Here is a 19586-nt window from a genome sequence, read left to right on the forward strand (position 1 = left end):
CGAGATGGGGCGCGTCAAATCATCATGTAAAAAGACAAACACTCCAAAAATGTCTTTGGACAGTGGGGGGCATCTTCTTAATTTGATTCATTTTTAATCTATTTTTTCTCTCTTTTCTATTTTCTATCGCCGTGTCTGCTAATAGATGCTGCCCAGCCCCTGAGCACACAAATCCCCACCGACCTCGCCCTGGCTCACCCAGCAAAATTAGATATCTGGGATCAAACGTCTCCACGGAGGCTTTTGCGCACAGAACCTCAAACGCTATGGGGAAGTACAAGCGGCTGCTGGCTCTCAGTGATCCGCTCGGATCGCTTCCACCAGCTGGACTGTCAGTGGCGGCGCAGTCGCAACTCCACGGAGAGAGCGCGGCTTTCTCATGACTGAGGGCACAGAGCGCACTGGTCTGCTCAGAGCGTGAGGCAACACGCTCACGCTGTAGAAGAGTGAACTCGTTTAAAATAGCTTATCCGGAGTCACTCTTAAAGAGTAGGAGGGAATTTCCGTGGCTGGCTGCTTCAGGTGCATCTCACTTGGCAAAGCAGGCACTTGGTAACACTTGTAAAATCGGATATCCTACTTTGGATCTTACCGATGGATTTCTATAGCGACTCTAATTTTTCTCTGGGAGACAGTAATTCAACGACGACAGGTAAATTGAGCAACCGGCGCACCGGTAATTTAATCCAGTGAGACCAACGCCGTTTCACACCGCGTTTATAAGCATCCTAACTGCATTCAGCATGTTAAAATAGCAAGAGATCAAGTGGATGCAGTTTCTTTTTCGCTTTTTTCTTCTATCTCCCAAAACGATCTTGCATAATGTTTTTAATCATACGAGCTTTCATAGCCTGCTGCAGTGAATTCCCTTAACAACCTGATATGTTTGATGATTAAAAAAAGGAATATGACTACCCTTATCATATCAATTTAAACCTTGCCACTGCTGAAAGCTGTAGCTACTATGATTTCTACTTGGTGATTAAGGGACATTATTCTAGTCTTAAAAATGAAAAAAGTCACTCAGTGGGCTCAGTAAGATTATTTAGACATTACTGTGACTTCTGTGTTTAAAATTCCATAGGAACCTGTTTTAACATCTGTCCCTCTAATATCTTATGAATCATTAGAACAATGTTTTGGCCCCATGATCATCTGTCTTTGCACTGAATTGCATTGAAAAAGCCAAGCCACGCGCGCGCGCACACACGCACGCACGCACATGCACACGCACACACACACACACACACACACACACACACACACACACACAGGCACGCCTGCACACAAATCAATAATTTTCACATTGGAATTATTCAGCAGTCAGTCTGTCAACAGTCTAAAAGCAAGAGGGAGAACAGCAACAAGTGCTCTGTGCAGTGTCTGTTAATAGATCTGCCTCTGTAATAATTCCCTGACGGACCAGTATTGTTGATATTACTCTGCTGCTCTTGCTAATAAATTGTGATTTGATGACTGTATTATATACTGTACATATAGAAAAAGATTCCTTATCATGCGACAATGAAATGCAATGTGCAATATAGTATAAGATAGCATGATATTACTAAATATTTTCACCTTATATTCAGCTGCTTCTCCCTCCTCTTCTTGTCTCCAGGTGTAGATGGGGCCCTTCATTGCAGTGCTATCCTCCCTGTCATCTTTGGCATCATCTGTTTTCTGGGTATTATGGGGAATTGTATTGTCATGTACACCATCATGAAGAAGACCAAGTGCCGTGCCAAGCAAACTGTTCCGGACATCTTCATCTTAAATGTGTCAATTGTTGATCTCCTGTTTCTTCTTGGGATGCCATTTCTCATCCACCAGTTGCTGGGCAACGGGTCCTGGCACTTCGGAGCCACAATGTGTACGGTCATCACTGCACTTGACTCCAATAGCCAGATTGTCAGTACTTACATCCTCACTGCGATGACCCTCGACCGGTACTTGGCTACGGTCCATCCCATCCGCTTCAACTATGTCCGCACACCCTCTGTGGCAGCGCTGGTCATTGGTTTGGTGTGGGGTCTGTCCTTACTCACCATCATCCCTGTGTGGATGTATGCAGGCCTGATGCCTCTTCCAGATGGCCTGGTGGCCTGTGCGCTCCTCCTGCCTGACCCAGTGACTGACACATACTGGTTTACACTTTACCAGTTCTTCTTGGCCTTTGCCATACCCTTGGTTATCATCTGCCTGGTGTTCTTCAAGATCCTCCAACACATGTCCACCAGCGTGGCACCACTGCCTCCACGGAGTTTGAGGGTGCGCACCAGGAAGGTGACGCGGATGGCAGTGGCCATATGCTTGGCTTTCTTCATTTGCTGGGCTCCTTACTACATCCTCCAGCTGGTCCACCTAGGGGTGCAGAAGCCAAGCCTCGCTTTCTCCTATGCGTACAACATAGCCATTAGCATGGGCTACGCTAACAGTTGCATCAACCCATTCCTCTACATTATCCTCAGTGAGACCTTCAAGAGGCAGTTTCTCAGGGCTGTACACCCGGCTAATAGAAAGTTTCGTGTGAACCCGAGCACCACCGATGGTGGCAGTGTGAGTGTGAGAATGGTACTTGAGGGGGCTCAGCAGGAGCCAGTTCCTGGGGAGATGATACCATCCAATGTGGCCCCACAGTGAATGAAAATCAGTGGCTAAGAATCAAAATAACTGTATCACCATGTATCAGCGCAGTTGATAAGCATAAATGGGAAAATAGCGCAAGAAATATACTGTTTGTGAACACTAATGTCTGCACATGAACCCCAATCGACCACTTTATTTAAACAGTATGTCTAACAGTATGTGCTATTTTTCTGCAGAGACCTGAATAAATTGCTGTTTCCCATCATCATCATACAAAGCCCAATGTCATTGATTGACACACAGCTTCATTTTTTTTACACAGCCTGCTACAGCTTTCTTACCAGGCCTGAACACACTTCAGTTTAGTGATTTACACCTGCAAAGACCACAAATTTTCATGAATGGGAAGCTCAGAGTATAGTCAGATAGGCCTAACAGTCGTACTAGTTCAAATCATCACAAACAATCTTTTTAATTGACTTGAGTTTGCACCTATGTAGCCAAGAAAAACGTTTTTTTTTTCTATAGTTTTGTTCAGTTGAACGTATTTACATCTGAGAGTCCTGTGATCTTCCTCTTTTTGAAATGACTGATAGACATTGAAATAATAAACAATTGCACCCAGCAAGAAGAGAGTAAAGCTGACTGGATAGTTTCTAAGTACTAAAGGTGTTTTAAGACTGAATGTAAAGTAATAATTCATCTTGCTACCCTTGCAGGGGATTTTGCAGCCTATGTTTCTCAACAACAAACAGCTAGTGAACATGACAGTACAGACATTTGCACTTAGCTAACAACATGCATTAACTCTGTAAACCCCAGACATTCCTCAAGGCCATCTCTTCTCTGCTGTAGATTACTGTCATTACTCCCATTCGATTGACACCAACTGGAGTGAATGCACATCTTTTCGTGTTCGCTGGAACCTTTCTATTGACTCTATAAAATCTGATTTATTTTCATTCTGAACACTCCTTGACACTATTGCTGAAGCTGTAATATCCATGAGTGTGTTTTTCAGCCCATGAAAATGTTATTTTTTTTCTTTAATTTCAACAGGGAACATGTTCTTCCAGTCTGGATCATCGTCAGGTCAAAATGTTTTAAAATAGGAAGTACACCTAAAAACCAATAGGTCACGGCTGATATGCTAGTAGGTGATGACAAGTTGAGTAAATGTCATAAAATAATAAAATCATAGCAAATACTGCACTACAAATACACAAATCAACACACACATCACATTTAATGTAAGTAGACTGTTCAGGACAGCACAGTACACGAGGTGATACTATCACTATACACAGTCAATATAATATCACTGTGTGCATCCATGCAATATACGTAGCAAGCAGTTGCCTGCAGCTATGGCTGAGATTTCAGCTGTGCATTGGAGAAAGATACCTGCAGACAGTACTGTAACATGATTGTTGTACAGACAATGGAAAGAGATGAGTGAAATGAGTTGTGAGCTTTAGGAACATTAAAGGGTTTGTGTATAAAGATTTGCACAGATGTTACTGAGGTTATCGTAATGCCTTCTTGTTTGTTCTTGTGTCCCGTGATTTTCTGATGTGATATCTAACCTCTGAAGAACATTGAGGATGCAGAATAAGAGAATGGAGAGGATGTCTAGGATCCTAAAGAGTTAAATACAAGACTGCATCAGATTCAGTAGGACCACAGTCTAGAGGAATTGTGTCACAACATTTTTTCTTTTGGAAAAAAGTAATGTAAATACATGCATGGTTAAAATCCAACAGCATGCACCTTAACCAGGCAACAAGTAGGAAAGACACACAGATGTGCAAAAAAGGATGTGCTATCTTGTTTTCTTTACTCTGTATATCCGTTGCAACAGTGCTTTTATTTCATTTGCTTTTGGATATTTTATATGCATTTGCTACTGCTTGTCTGTTTGCTTGTTTGTCTGTTATCAGGATCTCTCAAAACCTTGTTCAGTGAAATTTTGGAGTAAGGTTAGACCATGGACCAACGGTGAGTAGTGTAGTAGTGTCTGGTGGTCCAAGTAGCATCATTTGGCAAATTACAAAGCAGTCACTCCAGGAATCTGCAATGTTATGATCACAAAAAAAAAAAAAAAATCATCATCTCATGCATGAGAGCTGTGAGAGCTATTCACATTGAATGATGCCTGTAAATTTGACTCACGACCATTAGCATGTGTAAAATAAGACCGTTAAAGCCATTTTTACAAGTCAATTGAAGAGGAAAATGAAACTGATTTTTTCTGTATTTTGCACCCCCAAAGATTCATAAATTGCAATGATTCCTCTTGAGAAACATTTGAATAAGTACAATAGTTATTTGTCAAGCAGTTAAAGTTACAGTATTTTCAGTGTTATTCAGTCCAAAATTCAAAGTCATGATTATAAATGCAGGGCTGTGTTCTGGATGAGCTGATATGTCAAAACTGTAAGAGTGCCATTTTGCTGATTAGGCTTTGTTAATATTTGTATTGTATTGATATTATGTGGTATTTTAGTATGTACAATTATGATGGGGAAATTATCTGTTTTGGATGGGTAATTCATGTAAATTTAAAATATTTTTTAACACTGAATATGAAACTCAGGGTTTCTCAACCTTTTCTGGCCTACGACCCAGTTTTCTGAGTCTCTAAACTGTCTTGATGCCAACAATTAGATCTGACAAGTTGTCATCAAAATTGCCTGTTTTTGTATTGTATTTTTAAGAGGGCAGAGCAGGCTCTGAAATGATTGTACACAGCAGTGATGATATAAATTAACACTTTTTTGAACTTAAAAATACTATATATCCAACATATTGATTGTTAGTCTTAGAAATCTCCCATGACCCCACCTGCTTATTCAACAACACCCTGTAGGGTCCCAACACCAAGGATGAGAAACTCTGGTGTTGAACTGTTGTTCTCGTTTGTTATGAAGCAAAAGAAAAAAGAAAAAAGTCTCATGAAACAGTTGTTGATTAAACAATAAGTTGTGGGCAACTCTGTCTGTATTGTTGTGAACATTGAAAGCTTAATAAATCAATATGAATGCTGTAAAAGAAATATTGAAAAATTTGTATGAAACTGTCAGTATAAGTGTACTGTGGTTGTTTTTTGTGTGCCTCATGATTTCACTGAATGTACGTTTTTGCTATCCCTGATATTTAACGCATGTAAAGCATTTTCACTCCTCAGATACTCATAGTCTACACAGGTACTGGATACAGAATATGTAAGTATCAGGTATTTGATCACCAATGGATAAATAGGGAGCAAAGAAAGAAGAGAGGCAGAGTGAGAGAGCCAAAGTAAGGAGGGCCACGTGAGGCTGTATGAGTTAATTACAAATCTTACAGAACTAATCATTTGTACTGTATGATCTATGTGGTTTAGCGTACCAGTGTGATATGCAGAAAAGCATCGAAGTCCTTATTTTGCCAGAGCCCAGCAGGGTCATGTCTAAAGATTTAATCGATGAATCCGCACAGTGTGTAGTGTAATTGTGCTGCACTCGAGAACCCTGGAGTATTCCTCAGATTACAGACTGCAGACAAAATTGCATATCTTCCTGCTGCTTTATCATGACTACAGATATTTCATGAACCAAAACCTAATTTATTCCACAAAATTTTGTGGCTGAAATTCAGAATCACTCATTAACATTGCCATGTACAGTGTAATGTTAGAATGGAATCTGCTATTGTAATCGCATTGCTTTTCCAAGCCACACAGCAGTTAACGGATTAAAAATAGGCCTACCCTACAAAAATGGCACCACTTTTAGACTTAATTACAGGGGAGAGCTTGTTTGTATTTATTTCTGCCTAGGCTAAGTGGTTGTCAGGGTAATGTCTGCTCTGTGCTCATGTCCGTTTTGGAGAGGACCATATGAGCATCCCCCACAATTTCCAAGAGACGATTATGATATAGAGTATACTCATCCGTGTAAACTGCATACACTAATTAACAAGCTAACATGTCGGACATTACATACTTGTATTACATGCTAAACATAATGTTAACACCTAGTATTGACCTGCAAATTACAGAGAATTGCCTAATGATCAGCATGTTAGCATGAAAACTTGCAAACATTAGCATTTAGCGTAAAGCACAGTTGAGCCGAAGTAGAGATTTAGCTGACAAAGTACAGCTGAGGGTTAAGTACAGCCACTAAACAATTTTACAAAAAAAAAGCATCTTGATGAAGTTTAGAATGTAGAGTATTCAACCCATTTAATTGTTTTGAGTCATGTTTTATTGTGTGTTTAAAATCTGTTCTTTACATAAAAAATAAGACTAAGCTACATCTACAGCCTCAATAACAGCTCTGTGAGGCCTAGGCAACACTACTTTAAGCTACATGCTAATGTCAGCATGTCAACATGGGCACAATGAGAATACTAACATGCCTATGTTTAGTTAGCCATGTTCAGCCTCTTAGTTTAGTTTATTAGCATGCTAACATCCTTTAATTAGCACCAAACAATAAGTACAGCTGAGGACAATGGGAACTTCATTATTTTGGAGGTAATTGGTCATAAACCAGAGTAGTGTACATATTCAATATTTGACCTGATGATGGAGCAGGGATCATCAAAGATATTACACTTCATCCCAAGGGGAACATGATTATCTGTGCCAAGGTTTTATGGCAATCCATCCAATAGATGTCAAGACATTTTATTAAAATCCTGCTCAACCAACCAATATCCACAGTTATATAAATATATATATATTAAAAAAAATAAAAAATATATATATATATATATATATATATATATATATATACACAAACAAACTGTATATTATTACATTTAGAAATGTAATATATAAGTAAATCACACTGTAATGTACACTTTTAGGTGTGTGTTATTGTCAAAGCATTATTTTTTGATGGTTTGTTACAAGCACCCTAGTAACCTATAGCTTTATTGATCTAGATGAATAAAATCTTAATTTCAGTTTAAGTCAAATTTACGTTTGTCAAACAAATAACCACTGACACTGACTACAGTTTACTACAGTTTTCCTCTAGCCATAACAGTTACAAACAAAATACTCAGCTACTTTTACATTGGCGATCTGAGTGAGGGACTAAAATACAATTAAAATTATCCAGGACAACATTAAATATTTCCAAAAATTTCATTCACCAAAAATCAAATAGTTAAGTTGTAAACTGGTATTTAGCACTATGTGGTTATGTAATGGAATAATGCATTCATTCTGTCAGCATTTGAGCTCACTTATAAAAACTCCCCAGGGGGTTCAATCAATTATTTAAAAAAAAACAAAAACGTAAAAAAAAAACAACCCTCAGCTACAGGACACCATCACCATCATCCTCATCTTCATCCGAACTTGTGATATACTGCTTGTTGTACTCGACCTTCCTCTTTGAAAGTTCTTCCTCTCTCTCAGTTTTCACCAGATACTGGATGGCAAGACGCTTGGCATCCTCTGATTAAGATATTAAGTGTGTGACACTGACACAAATTTACAGTCCTGCTGTACATTTCAAAGTAAAAAATAATTTGTGCATTAGAAAAATCAATATTTATTCAAAAATTTAATGCATTTGAAAGCAAATTTTTCTTAATATATGAATCGATATTATCAGAAGATAACAAGATTGTAAGATCCATTTGCCAAACCTCTGATTCTAGTACCTGTTCAGCGTGGAAAAATCCTGATCCCAGTAAGACAATGCGGGGCTCCTTGTTCCTGATCCCGGCTTTTGTCTTGTTTGCTGTCCAGTAACAGTAATTCACCTGAATGTTTGAGGTAAGGTATGTTTGAGGTAAGTTGATTGGATATGGACCGGTTTTCCCAATAAGCCCAGTCCCGAAAATTACACCAATGACTAACAATAACTATATTTAATGAATTAATTCCTTTCCTCATTTTTCACCACAATCAAACCCATGGGAACAGCCTCCATGGTGTTGCCCTCAAGGAATTCCACTGTTGTATAGATACTGTTAAATAGATTGGCACATAACAGACATATATGTTATTTGTCAAAGAATGTCAGACCAAACACAGCGGTCACTAAAACAGACAAATGTGCAAAACATATTGCTAAAAGCAATACCAAAGTACCAAAAAAAATATATGGCCAATGCACCGTTTGCTGACTACGGGGAGTGATGACTATGGCATCTAAGGCAGTGCCGCTCCTATGTTGTTCAACAGAAGGTGAGCTCAGTAGCATCAGTGGCCTGCCAGAGAGAAGTGGCTGAGGGGGGGGTCGGATCATCAGCAGGGGCAGAGGGAAGTCAATTTTGGCAGTTTACATGACTGTGAAGCTATTAGCAAGTTAAACAGACAAACCATAATATTTTCCCTAAGTCCCCGCATCACGCGTTTCTCACCGCTGCCTCATTACACGTCGTAGCACATTAGTGTGGACCCACACTAGCCCGAGTATCACTGGACTGCCCAGTCGATCGCATGGTAAGAATGGTGAGTAACACCTGGAGACAGGAGGGAAAAGGTGACGTCTTACACAGTGACGACTCGGGGCTTACACCTTGGGATCGCTGGCACACAAGTTTTAACGGACTCGGTGAACTGCAAAAAATTACAGGGAGTAGGATAAAAGCACAGCAGTTTGAACAACCTTTTTAGCTTATTAGTTAGGGAAAAATACCCATGCTGATGTGCATAAGTGTTACCATGTGTTACCTAGTGATTAAAGTGTTACCAAATTACCATGTGTAAAGTACCAAGTGTTACCAAATTATTTTTTTTTCGTTAATATACACATGGCTTGTAAATATCAATTATAAGAAAGCTTCCTGATTTGTTTTCACAATCTGAAGATGGATTTAGTAGTAGCTTAGCTTTTGACATCATGCTAAAATCACGTATCTGCTATCAGAAAATCCTTTGGTTGGTTCGTTTGCTTTCACACCGCAAACAAACCGCACCAGACTCCCCTTTTCAAGGGTACTCGGTTCGGTTTTTTTCTGGTCCGCACCGGGGTTCGGCCGACAGCTTTCACACCAGCCCAAACCAGCCGCGCTAACCGAGTCTGTTGACATGTCATGCAGCTGAGCCCCCTTCTCCAGCAGTTCAGGTGGACCCGCGCTGCTGCTTCACCACCGGGCGAGCGCAGGGCCCGTTTTTGCGTCCACTGCACCACGTGACTGACTCGGAGGAGCGCCTCTGGGATTGAAGCGGGCGACTCCTCGAATGGCCACTGACGATCGTCCGGATGTCAGCGCTGCAGGAATATTCCTCGGCTTGTGTTTCAGTATCGGCACGGTAGTGTAATGCTGTGGCTCCAGTCACTCGGAGGCTTTTCTGTTTTCTGTAACAAACGGAGTTTCTGTAGTTTCCTGTCGAAGCTGCTATGAACATCAAAAACTGTATTTTTTAATACAGTTAAACAGTTAAACTACATAAAAAGTTAAACTACAATGATTAGAGTTTGCTGCAATTCCTCTCTTCAAAATGTTGCTGGTACAGAGTTCATGGTATGCTTCATCCGCCTTATCAGATGATGAAACTGTATTGGAAATATAAGACGGTGACTCTGTGTTCATATTTCTTTGCCGTCTTCCACAGGTAGCTTTCAACGATGGAAGCAGAAGGACAGGATGAGGAGAAACAGCAGGACATTCTGAGGAGTCTCAAAGCTCGACGCGCGTTGCTGGTATCCCCCGTCAGACCACATCCCTGACCTCGTCCCCTCTGTCATCTCTGACAGACACATCCTCTTAGCCTTCATCATTTGGCCGAATCCTCTGGTCCTCCCAGCAGGAGGAAAAGAGAATGTGCTCTTTTAAGCTTTTGCGGATGGTAGGGACATTATGGACAAGATGTTCATTAGATATTAGCAAAATACAAATTTTGCAGGCTGTTGACAAACTCAGTCAAGTGGGACCACAGCTCACAAGAGGGCCGATTAAGGATCAATGCAGGAAGATCTACTTCTATAGTCGGCCCCTCCTCCTTACTGACTAGACTGCAGCAGTACAGAGCTGGACTCGAACATGGCACTCTAATGAAAAATAGAAACCATAGAAACCCTCAGCCACCCCATACAAAACTAACAAACAATGACAAACAGTCATTGTTTGGGCTGCAACTGATGATTATTTTTAATTATTGGTTAAATGCCTATAAATGATATCGTTACAATAACAGTCTGTTAGACGACAATAAGAAAACAATGTGACAATTTTAAAGGGGTCACTCTGATGAACCTACAGTGAATTATCACCCAAATCTGTAGCTCCCCCCAGCTTTACTGAGCTTTATCGATGGTTTCAGCTCATCGTTTAGCTGTTTGGCCGAGAACTTTACTGTTTTTGTTGACTCTAATCGCTCTCGTAGCATTGTTTTCATCTGCAGAAGAAAGCTGCTTTCAGCGGAAAAGCTCTAAAAATCCCACACACACTACACGCACACTGCCTGCTCGGCCCCGCACAGCAGAGTTAGTTTTGTCTATAAAATGTGAGGAAATAATGAAAAATGACCAGCGCAATTTCCCAAAGCCCTAAGGCACTTCTTTCAGTTGCTTGTTACAAAAATGACTCACGACAATCTAAGTTACAGTCTAAAACCTGAAGATGTTTATTTTCATTTCATATATGATGAAGAAAAGTAGGAAGCTGTAACTAGCTTGAAAAATGACTTCAACAATAAACCGATTTTCAAATGCGCTGAAGTTAGGACTGTCATGTCCCGCTCTGCTCCTGAAGTCATGTTTTTCTTACTTTTGTCATTTGTGCAGTGTTTCCCGTTTTATTTTGGTGTGGCTAACCCTCCCTGCCCTCGTGTTCCCCACCATTGTGATGGTCTGCCCCTCTCCCAGTGTATTTAGTCTCTGTGCTCCCTTCCCTCTGTGCCAGTTTGTCTTCGTTCCTTGCGTTAAGCGGTCCAGCCCTCACCTTGTGTTAGTGTTCCTGGTTTTGGTTTGTTCATAGCCTAGTTCTGACCTCATCTTTTCCCAGCCTGTTTTGGATTTGTTTTCCTGCCTGTGTACTGACCTTTTTCCCAAGTGAAGACCTTGACTTTTGTGGAACCCTGAACTGTGTCCTGAGTCGCTGATTGAGTTCTGTTGCATTGTGGTTATCAGTGTCCAGTACCAGTGATGTACTGTACAATTTTGAGGTACTTTTACTTTAACTGTATTTTATGATCCTATATAATTTTGGTTTTTTACATTTCACAGACAAATGCTTAACTTTTACTCTACTGACAGCTGTATTTAATGGTTACTTTGCACATTAAGCTCTTATTCAAAATATATGAACATGTGATGAGATGAAATTGACAGAGGCAAGGCTGCGTAATGAATATTTTTACTTGCAGAGCTTATATTTATTTACAGTGGGACTGTATAGTTATACCAAAACTAGCTTTCCCTCGCAGGATCTTGCCATATGAATGAGAAAGCAAAATAATGTCTCTTTCAAACGAGTGGCACCTCATTCTTTTTAGAAATAGAAAATGAAACATTATTGCATTGTTAAGATTATCCTTTGTGTATTTCTTATATTAATATTTCTGATCAAGCATCTACAAGCTGTTGACTGAAGGCCATAACCATAAATAACATCTTTTTATTTGTTGTACTGAAAAATAAACAATATACCATCATGTACAGATGACAAATCAGGCAGAAACTGCTGTTTTGTAGTGAAAGCATACTAGTTACACCATTATGTAAAATATGGAATACATTGCATGTGAGTTCAGTTGGATACCTTAGCATCTTGTTCCCAAATCAGTACACACCAAAGGTTCTGTGTCCATGACAATGACCTTATTTATTCACTCACTCTCTTTCTCTCTCTATTGCTTTCTCTCTCTCACACACACACAGTTCTGTCTGTGTGTATCCACAAATATATACATAGAATTTTTTTTTTAATAAAATGTATAAAAACTTGCGTATAAAAACACTTTCAACCTACATTTCACAAAAAACTGTGTTAACACAGAAGTGCTCAGTTTGGCGGAGTAAACATGGTGTAAATGTGGCCACGTGGATTGAGCAATGGAAAGAAAAACACAAACATACAAATTTATAATGCAATACAGACTTTGTGTCCCTATTTAAACTCTATGCCCTATTATAACACAGCATTGATCTCTCTAATACATGGTAATGTATTGCTCTCTCCTCCGAGAAAGAACAAAATATAAGTGAATGTAATTCATCCTGTATCAGTGATTATCAGCTTCTGCTGAACGACAGGGAAGAGACTGCACTTCAACCTGGTGTTTTATACACTAGATTATACTAAAATTTACTGAAAAGATGGACATGGTTATCTTTCACCAGCGTCTATAATAATTTGTATGTAAGCATGTGCGTTGTTCAGAATTATAAGCCCTATTATAAGATAAATGTCGCTCAGATACAGATGTTGAAGAAAACCATTCCACAAGTTTCAAGGTGAGTTTCCTGTTCCCTGTCAAATATAGCTCTGATCTTTCTGTCACTCTGACAGGACACTAAGAATATTGATTTTTCATGCTCTAATCAGGATTTTTTTTTTTGTTTGCACACATTTTCAGTGCGGACAACACCAGACAGTAGGTAATGAATGCTTGCATTTACTTGAGTATGCTACTTTCCAGCAAACTCCCAAACTACTTCTATTTATAAGGTTGGGTAAACTCATAACTGAGGACAGCCAAATAGCAGCTGCAGTCAAAACAGAGCCACCATCAATCCTTCTTGACATTTCAAGGAGAAAATGAAGTGTCTGACCTTGCGGTTCTATGGTATATTTAGTGTGAAGTTTTTATCTGGAGAACATAAAGCTCCTGTGCTTCATTTCTTCATCTTCAATTTAGTTTCATTAACACTTCATTTAAAACTTGTGCAAAGGACCATCACTAATGAGTTACACATTCAACTATTATTGCTTAGTGACTTGAAACTGGCTAAAAAAATAAATTAAAAAAAAGTGCAGCGTACTGAAAGTGTTGGTAAAAATAAATGTGGTGTGTGTTCTTGCAAGGTTGTGTGAGTCAGCTGGTGCAGATGTACTGTATTACTCAATACATTGTTTCAGCAGTTGAATTGCCATGTGAAAAATATTTTTTACACATTTCTTTCAGAAATAGAAAGAAAAAGGAAAACATTAGAAAAAAAGAGCTTTTAACAAAATCTTTAAAATCTGATTTACGGTGTAGCAGTGTGCCATTAACCAAAGCTATGACTACTGCCTGCAACAAGATTATTTACCTTTTTGGTTTGAGATGTGATTAGAGTAGAAACATTAGCTACCTACACATTAAAAAAATCCGCCTCCTCTGCAGATTGATTCAAACTGTTAAACGATAATACCATCCATGTGGAGATGAGAGGCACCTTTTTAGGAAAATGCATGGGTGCTTTTGAAAGGTTTTGTACACTGTGGGTGCTGAGAAGGAAGACAGAGGCAAAGGGGAATTCAAACATTTACTGGGAGAATTGAAACTTTAGCGTGTTATATCTCTTTTCTGGGCACTCATCACATTTTGGGAAATTTTGTCACTGAGTTTGGCGAGATAAATATAACACAATTAACTGAAACAGAACCAGATGATGAAAACTGAGGCAGAGATTTAGCAGTTTAGTAGGGAAAGCAGAATCCGTCCAAGACATCTCCTAACGCAAAAAAATTATGGCTGCACTGTGAGACACCAAACCCTCACCTCTGAAATTAAAACTTTCATGTGTCATAGCCTTGAAATTGTAGTGCTCTATAGTGTCATTCTTCATAACCACCAGCAGCTTGTATCCAAGCACAAACATGAGAAAATGTTAATTCCAGTGCTCAACCTTTAAATAAAACAGTGAAACATAAGTGAAACTGATAATCTTCATAAAAAAACTGGCTTTCATAATACAATTTGCTTTTTGATTTTAATCCTTACAGGCTCTTTAATAAAATGCTTCCCAATAAAAAGGGCATGTTTATTTATTTTGAAGTGAACTGTGATACTGCTTAGTACTTCAACATTTTGTCTACTATTATCAGTGTGACAACAAAGTGATACATCGTGACAAGCTTTAAACAAAAGCACTGGAGGCATTTGTTTAGAGTTTTTCAAAGTTGGTGATCGAACTCGCATGTTATTACTTCGTCTTTGGGCTGGATACAAAAGCATCCCGTTCTCATTCAAATGTGAATACTGACCAAAAGGATTCAGATATGCTACAACATGACCAGACAGAATTCAGCTGATGTGAATAAACTTCTGCCTCCCTGTTTAAATTCAAAACAAAAGATAGGAGCTCACTCCATTCTCTATTATGGGTCGACACATTGATGCAGAGCTCCACCGAGTCAAGGGACCTCAGAAGAAAAACAATTTCATGTCATTTTGAAATACTTTACAAATTCTTGAAATACTGGTTAAATATTGTTGGTTTTCAGATTTCAAGGTTGAGAAAAAGGATAGTGATAATGATATACACTAAACTGTAAAAGGCCATAGGAATTGTGTTGGACAGTGCTTGGACAGTATCGCGCGCTTTTCTCTTTTAATACAGCTGTAGGCTACAAAATTCAACAGACGAACAGAAGTTGTGTACATTCATTGTGACTTTTCGATCAGAAAGTTCCATAATAAACAATCAGGGTTAATACGCCATTAACATCAACACGTTGACTGTTCAGTTTTACACAGCTTTTTCAAGGCTGATATAGTGCTTTTACTATACAGTATGTTTTAATGTATCTTAATGAACTTGTATCATATTTTAGGTTTTCAGTCATTGGCTACTACGGTTCGAGCATAATATTCTCATGTGTTTATTGTTGGCGGGAAGGGAACAAAATTTGACACGTAACTCTGTCAGTAAACTGAATGAGTGACTGAGTCTTATTAAGGACTAGTAGCATTACTTACTAATGAACATTCCTTTATGTGTAAAGTGCAAATTAAATCACCAAATGTAGAGCCATAGATGTGTAGAGCCAGAGCAGGCATCATGGGAAATTTCCGTACACATATCATACACAACATCTAAAAATCAATGCAAATCCAGCTGGCCTGTTAAAAAAACATCAGAATTTGAAACAGACTTGTGACAAGTGAGGCAACCTAGCGTTCAGTGTCTTGCCCAAGGACACTTCGGCACATGGACAACCGGGAATCGAATTGCCAACCCTGTGATCAGTGGCTCTAAGCGGTTTGAATATGAAGCAAGTTATTGTTGGAAAAAAGGTTACAAGGTAAAGTTAAGCAAAAAAAAAAAAAAAAAGCACACGGAAGTAAATTTCAAAAATGCCTGCATGTTCCCCTGTAAGAAATATTCCCATAATGCAATTCCCCCGTATGAAAAGTATAATTTTATCTCACTGCAGGCCATAAACACCATCAATGTTTATCTTAATACTTTATCTTAATACTTTAAGCTGTGAAAAGACAAAGTGCACGACAGAACCTTCATAATGCCGGATTCATAGAGTCCTATCTGATGTGTACGCAAGATTTAAAACGCCTAAATTAAAAGTAATCAAACAAAGAAATTAAACGAAATACAATGGACACTGTTAATTGTATTCCTTTTTTATGTCTAAAATTACTGTGTAATAATGAAATGAAAATATTTGTTAACAACACAATTATTATTATTTTCTTTTTTCTGCAACAACAAAATGAATTAAAGATGCAAAGAGGTGTATTACATTTCAGTGTCGTCCAGCAGAGCGCAGCATAGACCTGCCAATACCAAATGCAAAGCACTGTCATTAGTTCTCATGATGAGTGGCAAGAGAGGTCTTTCTTTTTTGAAATGGACACCCATCATGCATGCCAAGATGGCAACGAATCAACTGTCCAATCACAGATTTGGGGTGGGACCATGGGCTGCACTTAGCTACGATGATGTGAGTGGATGATAGCCATGGTAGACTGCCTTTCACATTAAAACAGTTTCCTGTTGGCCAGGAGGCTGCATGGACACTAATATCGACTGTACATTTAGTTACATTTTTGATTGACTGTCTGCAGTTTTAAGGGATAGATTGTGTTGCAAGAAGCGCAAAAACACACATTTAGAGGGGTCTTTTTGGCACAATTCTCAGTAAGTGAACTAGTTAGCGTTAGCTCGTGTTAGCTTACAGTAAATGCACACATAAAAAGGAAAATATATGTCAATATGTATTGCGTTTTACTTTATTTCTTTGTTTGATTTGTTTTCATTTAGGCATTTTAAATCTTTCATAATTTTAAGGAAGAACCCCAACCTAGAACACTGAAACAGCTTACATTTTTGGATCCATTTTGGTGTTTTGTGGAGTATATGTCTTGCTAACTGGCCATATGTAGCCAGCGTCAGACTGCAGTATTACCAGCTGTTCTAAAGTGAACCTTGACTGCATAAATCAAAATCAGTGAATGTCAGGTTCAGATGAAAATTCATCACAATCAAAGAGCAAGAGCTAGTTTTCCAGAGCTGCCACGTTTAACAAAAAGCCGCTCAAAAAATGATGGAAAAAGCAGAATTTTTCCACCAAATACAGATTCTATAGAAGAGCATGCGACATCCACATCCTGCATCCTGCATTTTGAGAGAGGAGAAAAGCTCAGTGTCCTCTAGCTGTGCTAATTGCATTCACCTCCTTCATACACCCCACAGCTAAATGCAACTATTTTCTGACAATTGATAAAGTCTGGAAAACAGGAAATCATAAACTGAGAAAAATAAAGGGGTTAAACCAAAAAACTATGGAATGCATTTAATATATTTAACTAATGTTATAGCAAGGGTGTAAAACATTCTCTAAGGGTGGATATTGCATTAATGTTACCCTTCACGGTAGACATATATTTTTTAAATTCCTTTCCACTACAGGGAGATTAGTCAGGCTCAGCCATAAAGCACTACTGGTCTTGGGAAAGATTCATTGTCTTGGCCAAATAATAATTAAGAGATCGAGCTCACTGATTCTACAGAATACCACTCCCACCCAGCGAGTTATTGCAGGTAGATGTTTTGGTCTTTCCACTGCATGTTTACAATGGAATAAACAACAACTGAAGTCTGGGTCACATGGGGAGAAATCATTGCTTTGTGTTCCAAGCCACTCTGTACTTTAAATAAACATTAAAGAAGGGATTAAAGATGAGTAATTGATGTTAATCAGAAACTGCAGCCTCAAAGCACCACCGTTAATCAAGTGGACACATTACATTCATATAAATGAACACAATCAGTGTGTCTTGATTGCAAGCAAATAACCATAAGAATTCAAAACGGATTTATGAATTCCAACACTCAAATTACAGTAATAATGCAGATATTATGTGTGTATGTCCGTTTGTGTCTGTGTATGTGTGTGTGTGTGTGTGTGTGTGTGTGTGTGTGTGTGTGTGTGTGTGTGTGTGTGTGTGTGTGTGTGTGTTTGGGTGTGTGTGTGCGTGTATGTATAAGGGATTTTGTGCTTCCAGTGCTAAAAAGACATAAAATCATTGGTCTAAACTGCATATTAGTTTCTCAGGCACTTGTTTGAAGTGATAAAAAACAGAATAGAGATGGACTCCCTCTGACATTTGTTGGACAGGTCACATCATTTCATTCCACTCTTTGTATCCCAGCATTAAAAGACTCTTCATTTGATCTGTCTCTCCATGGTCCAAACCACTTGAGCCAGCTCATTTTCTGGGAACAAAAAGGCGTATCACTGTGAATTTAGCTCTATTGCTTTGATCTCAGAGACTGGACGTCACTCACTTTATATCAGGTAAAAGGCCCTGTGTGTGTGTGTGGATGTGTTAGATATCTCTGTCAGAAGCTTGACTCTGGGACTGTCCTTTTGCGCCCCAGTGAGGTTGTGCTGTAACGAGTCCTCTGCAGGGTGCCATAAGATGGTTTGTCAGTTGTCAGGCTACGTGATGGTGCCGGGGCTGTAGACATTCCATTACGATGCAAAGATGCTGTCCTACGCATGCTCTGCTCTGCCTTGGTGGGGATGTTGGAGGAACTCTGGGAGCGTTTGATGTCAGCTGTCGTGCGTCCAACTTTCCCGTTTACCAGCTCATCACCCAGATGGCCTGAGCCATTAGATTTGCCTACTTCCATCCCGGTTTTGCCGCCAGCTGCTCCATTAGACAGTGACAGCCTTGACAGGTTCCTTCTAACTCCTTCCTCACTTCCTCCTCTCCCTGACTCACCCTCCTTTGACTTCCTTGGGTCCTTATCCTTCTTTAGGAAGTTACCTTTGAAGAAAGAGAGCAGTCCCTCGTGACTCTTGGGCATGTCTCCTTTCTTGGTCTTAGAGTTTCCATCATATTCACCGTAATATTCCCTATCAGCCCTGTCTCCCTTTTGTTTTCTCAGAGTCTCATCATGAAGGCTGGGTGTACTGTAGCTGGGCTGAACTCCAGCACTGAAACTCCTTTTTGCCTCAGTATCCTTGGAAGCTTTGGAGGAGTTCTGCTTCCTGGCATCCTTCCTCCTGGTGAGGGTGTTACTGCTAGAGCTACTGCTGATATTCAAGGTGCTCTCATCTCTTTTCTGGCTCCCCTTGCTGCGTCTCAGGCTGGCTGTCTTATCTGATGGCCTCCTCTGGCCCTCTGGGACCTGTGGAGACTCTGGCGGCAGCTCATCTCCTGCTTTACCCACACAACTTATACTCCCAACACTGGAAGATCGGACATTTGCTGCAGCACGGCGTCCAGCAGCTTCCTTTGTGCTGCGTGGTTCACTCATCAAAGTTACTATTGGGTCCTTTGTGCACCGGGGCCGCCGGCCAGATTCCAAGTACTGCACTAGCTCCACGGGGGCAGGATCTTGGACCCGTGGAGGCACTGGTTCTGGTTTTCGTCTGTCCTTGGAACCAAAGGACCAGCGCAGGGGAAACACTTTGCTCAGGGTGTCCTTGGTCTTGCTAGGGGCTCTCATGCTCACACTGCGCCCCTCAAGACCCCTGACAAATGGCCTGCTCTCAAAACCCCCTAACAATTATGTAGAGAAGGAAAATGTTTTAGTTTTCACATTCAAATTCAAGACCTTTACATGGGATTAATCCTGAAATAAACA

At 39.7% G+C, this 19586-nt stretch overlaps 2 protein-coding genes across 3 annotated transcripts in view; one reads left to right on the forward strand and one right to left on the reverse strand.

Moving 5' to 3' along the window:
- The first annotated feature begins 594 nt into the window (after nucleotides 1-594).
- Nucleotides 595-2643, forward strand: mchr1a (melanin-concentrating hormone receptor 1a). Its single transcript, XM_040147009.1, has 2 exons — nucleotides 595-652; nucleotides 1622-2643. The coding sequence occupies exons 1-2, from the start codon at nucleotides 595-597 to the stop codon at nucleotides 2641-2643; spliced, it is 1080 nt and encodes a 359-aa protein (XP_040002943.1).
- Nucleotides 2644-11939: 9296 nt separating this feature from the next.
- usp43a (ubiquitin specific peptidase 43a) overlaps nucleotides 11940-19586 on the reverse strand; it is a 111730-nt gene continuing 104083 nt past the window's right edge. For both annotated transcript variants that reach the window (XM_040146555.1, XM_040146554.1), the window contains one exon: nucleotides 11940-19501. In XM_040146555.1, coding sequence (XP_040002489.1) covers nucleotides 18333-19501 — 1169 coding nt within the window. In that variant the 3' untranslated portion in view covers nucleotides 11940-18332. The remainder of the gene's footprint in view (nucleotides 19502-19586) is intronic.

Source organism: Xiphias gladius, chromosome 15, assembly GCF_016859285.1.
Source record: "Xiphias gladius isolate SHS-SW01 ecotype Sanya breed wild chromosome 15, ASM1685928v1, whole genome shotgun sequence".
Lineage (NCBI taxonomy): Eukaryota > Metazoa > Chordata > Actinopteri > Istiophoriformes > Xiphiidae > Xiphias > Xiphias gladius.

Bases quoted from the DNA above. Each gene is read 5' to 3' on its own strand.
- mchr1a (XM_040147009.1), top strand. From the start codon at position 595: ATGGATTTCTATAGCGACTCTAATTTTTCTCTGGGAGACAGTAATTCA. The intron at 653-1,621 runs GTAAATTGAGCA...TCTTGTCTCCAG, and splicing joins CAGTAATTCAACGACGACAG to GTGTAGATGGGGCCCTTCAT.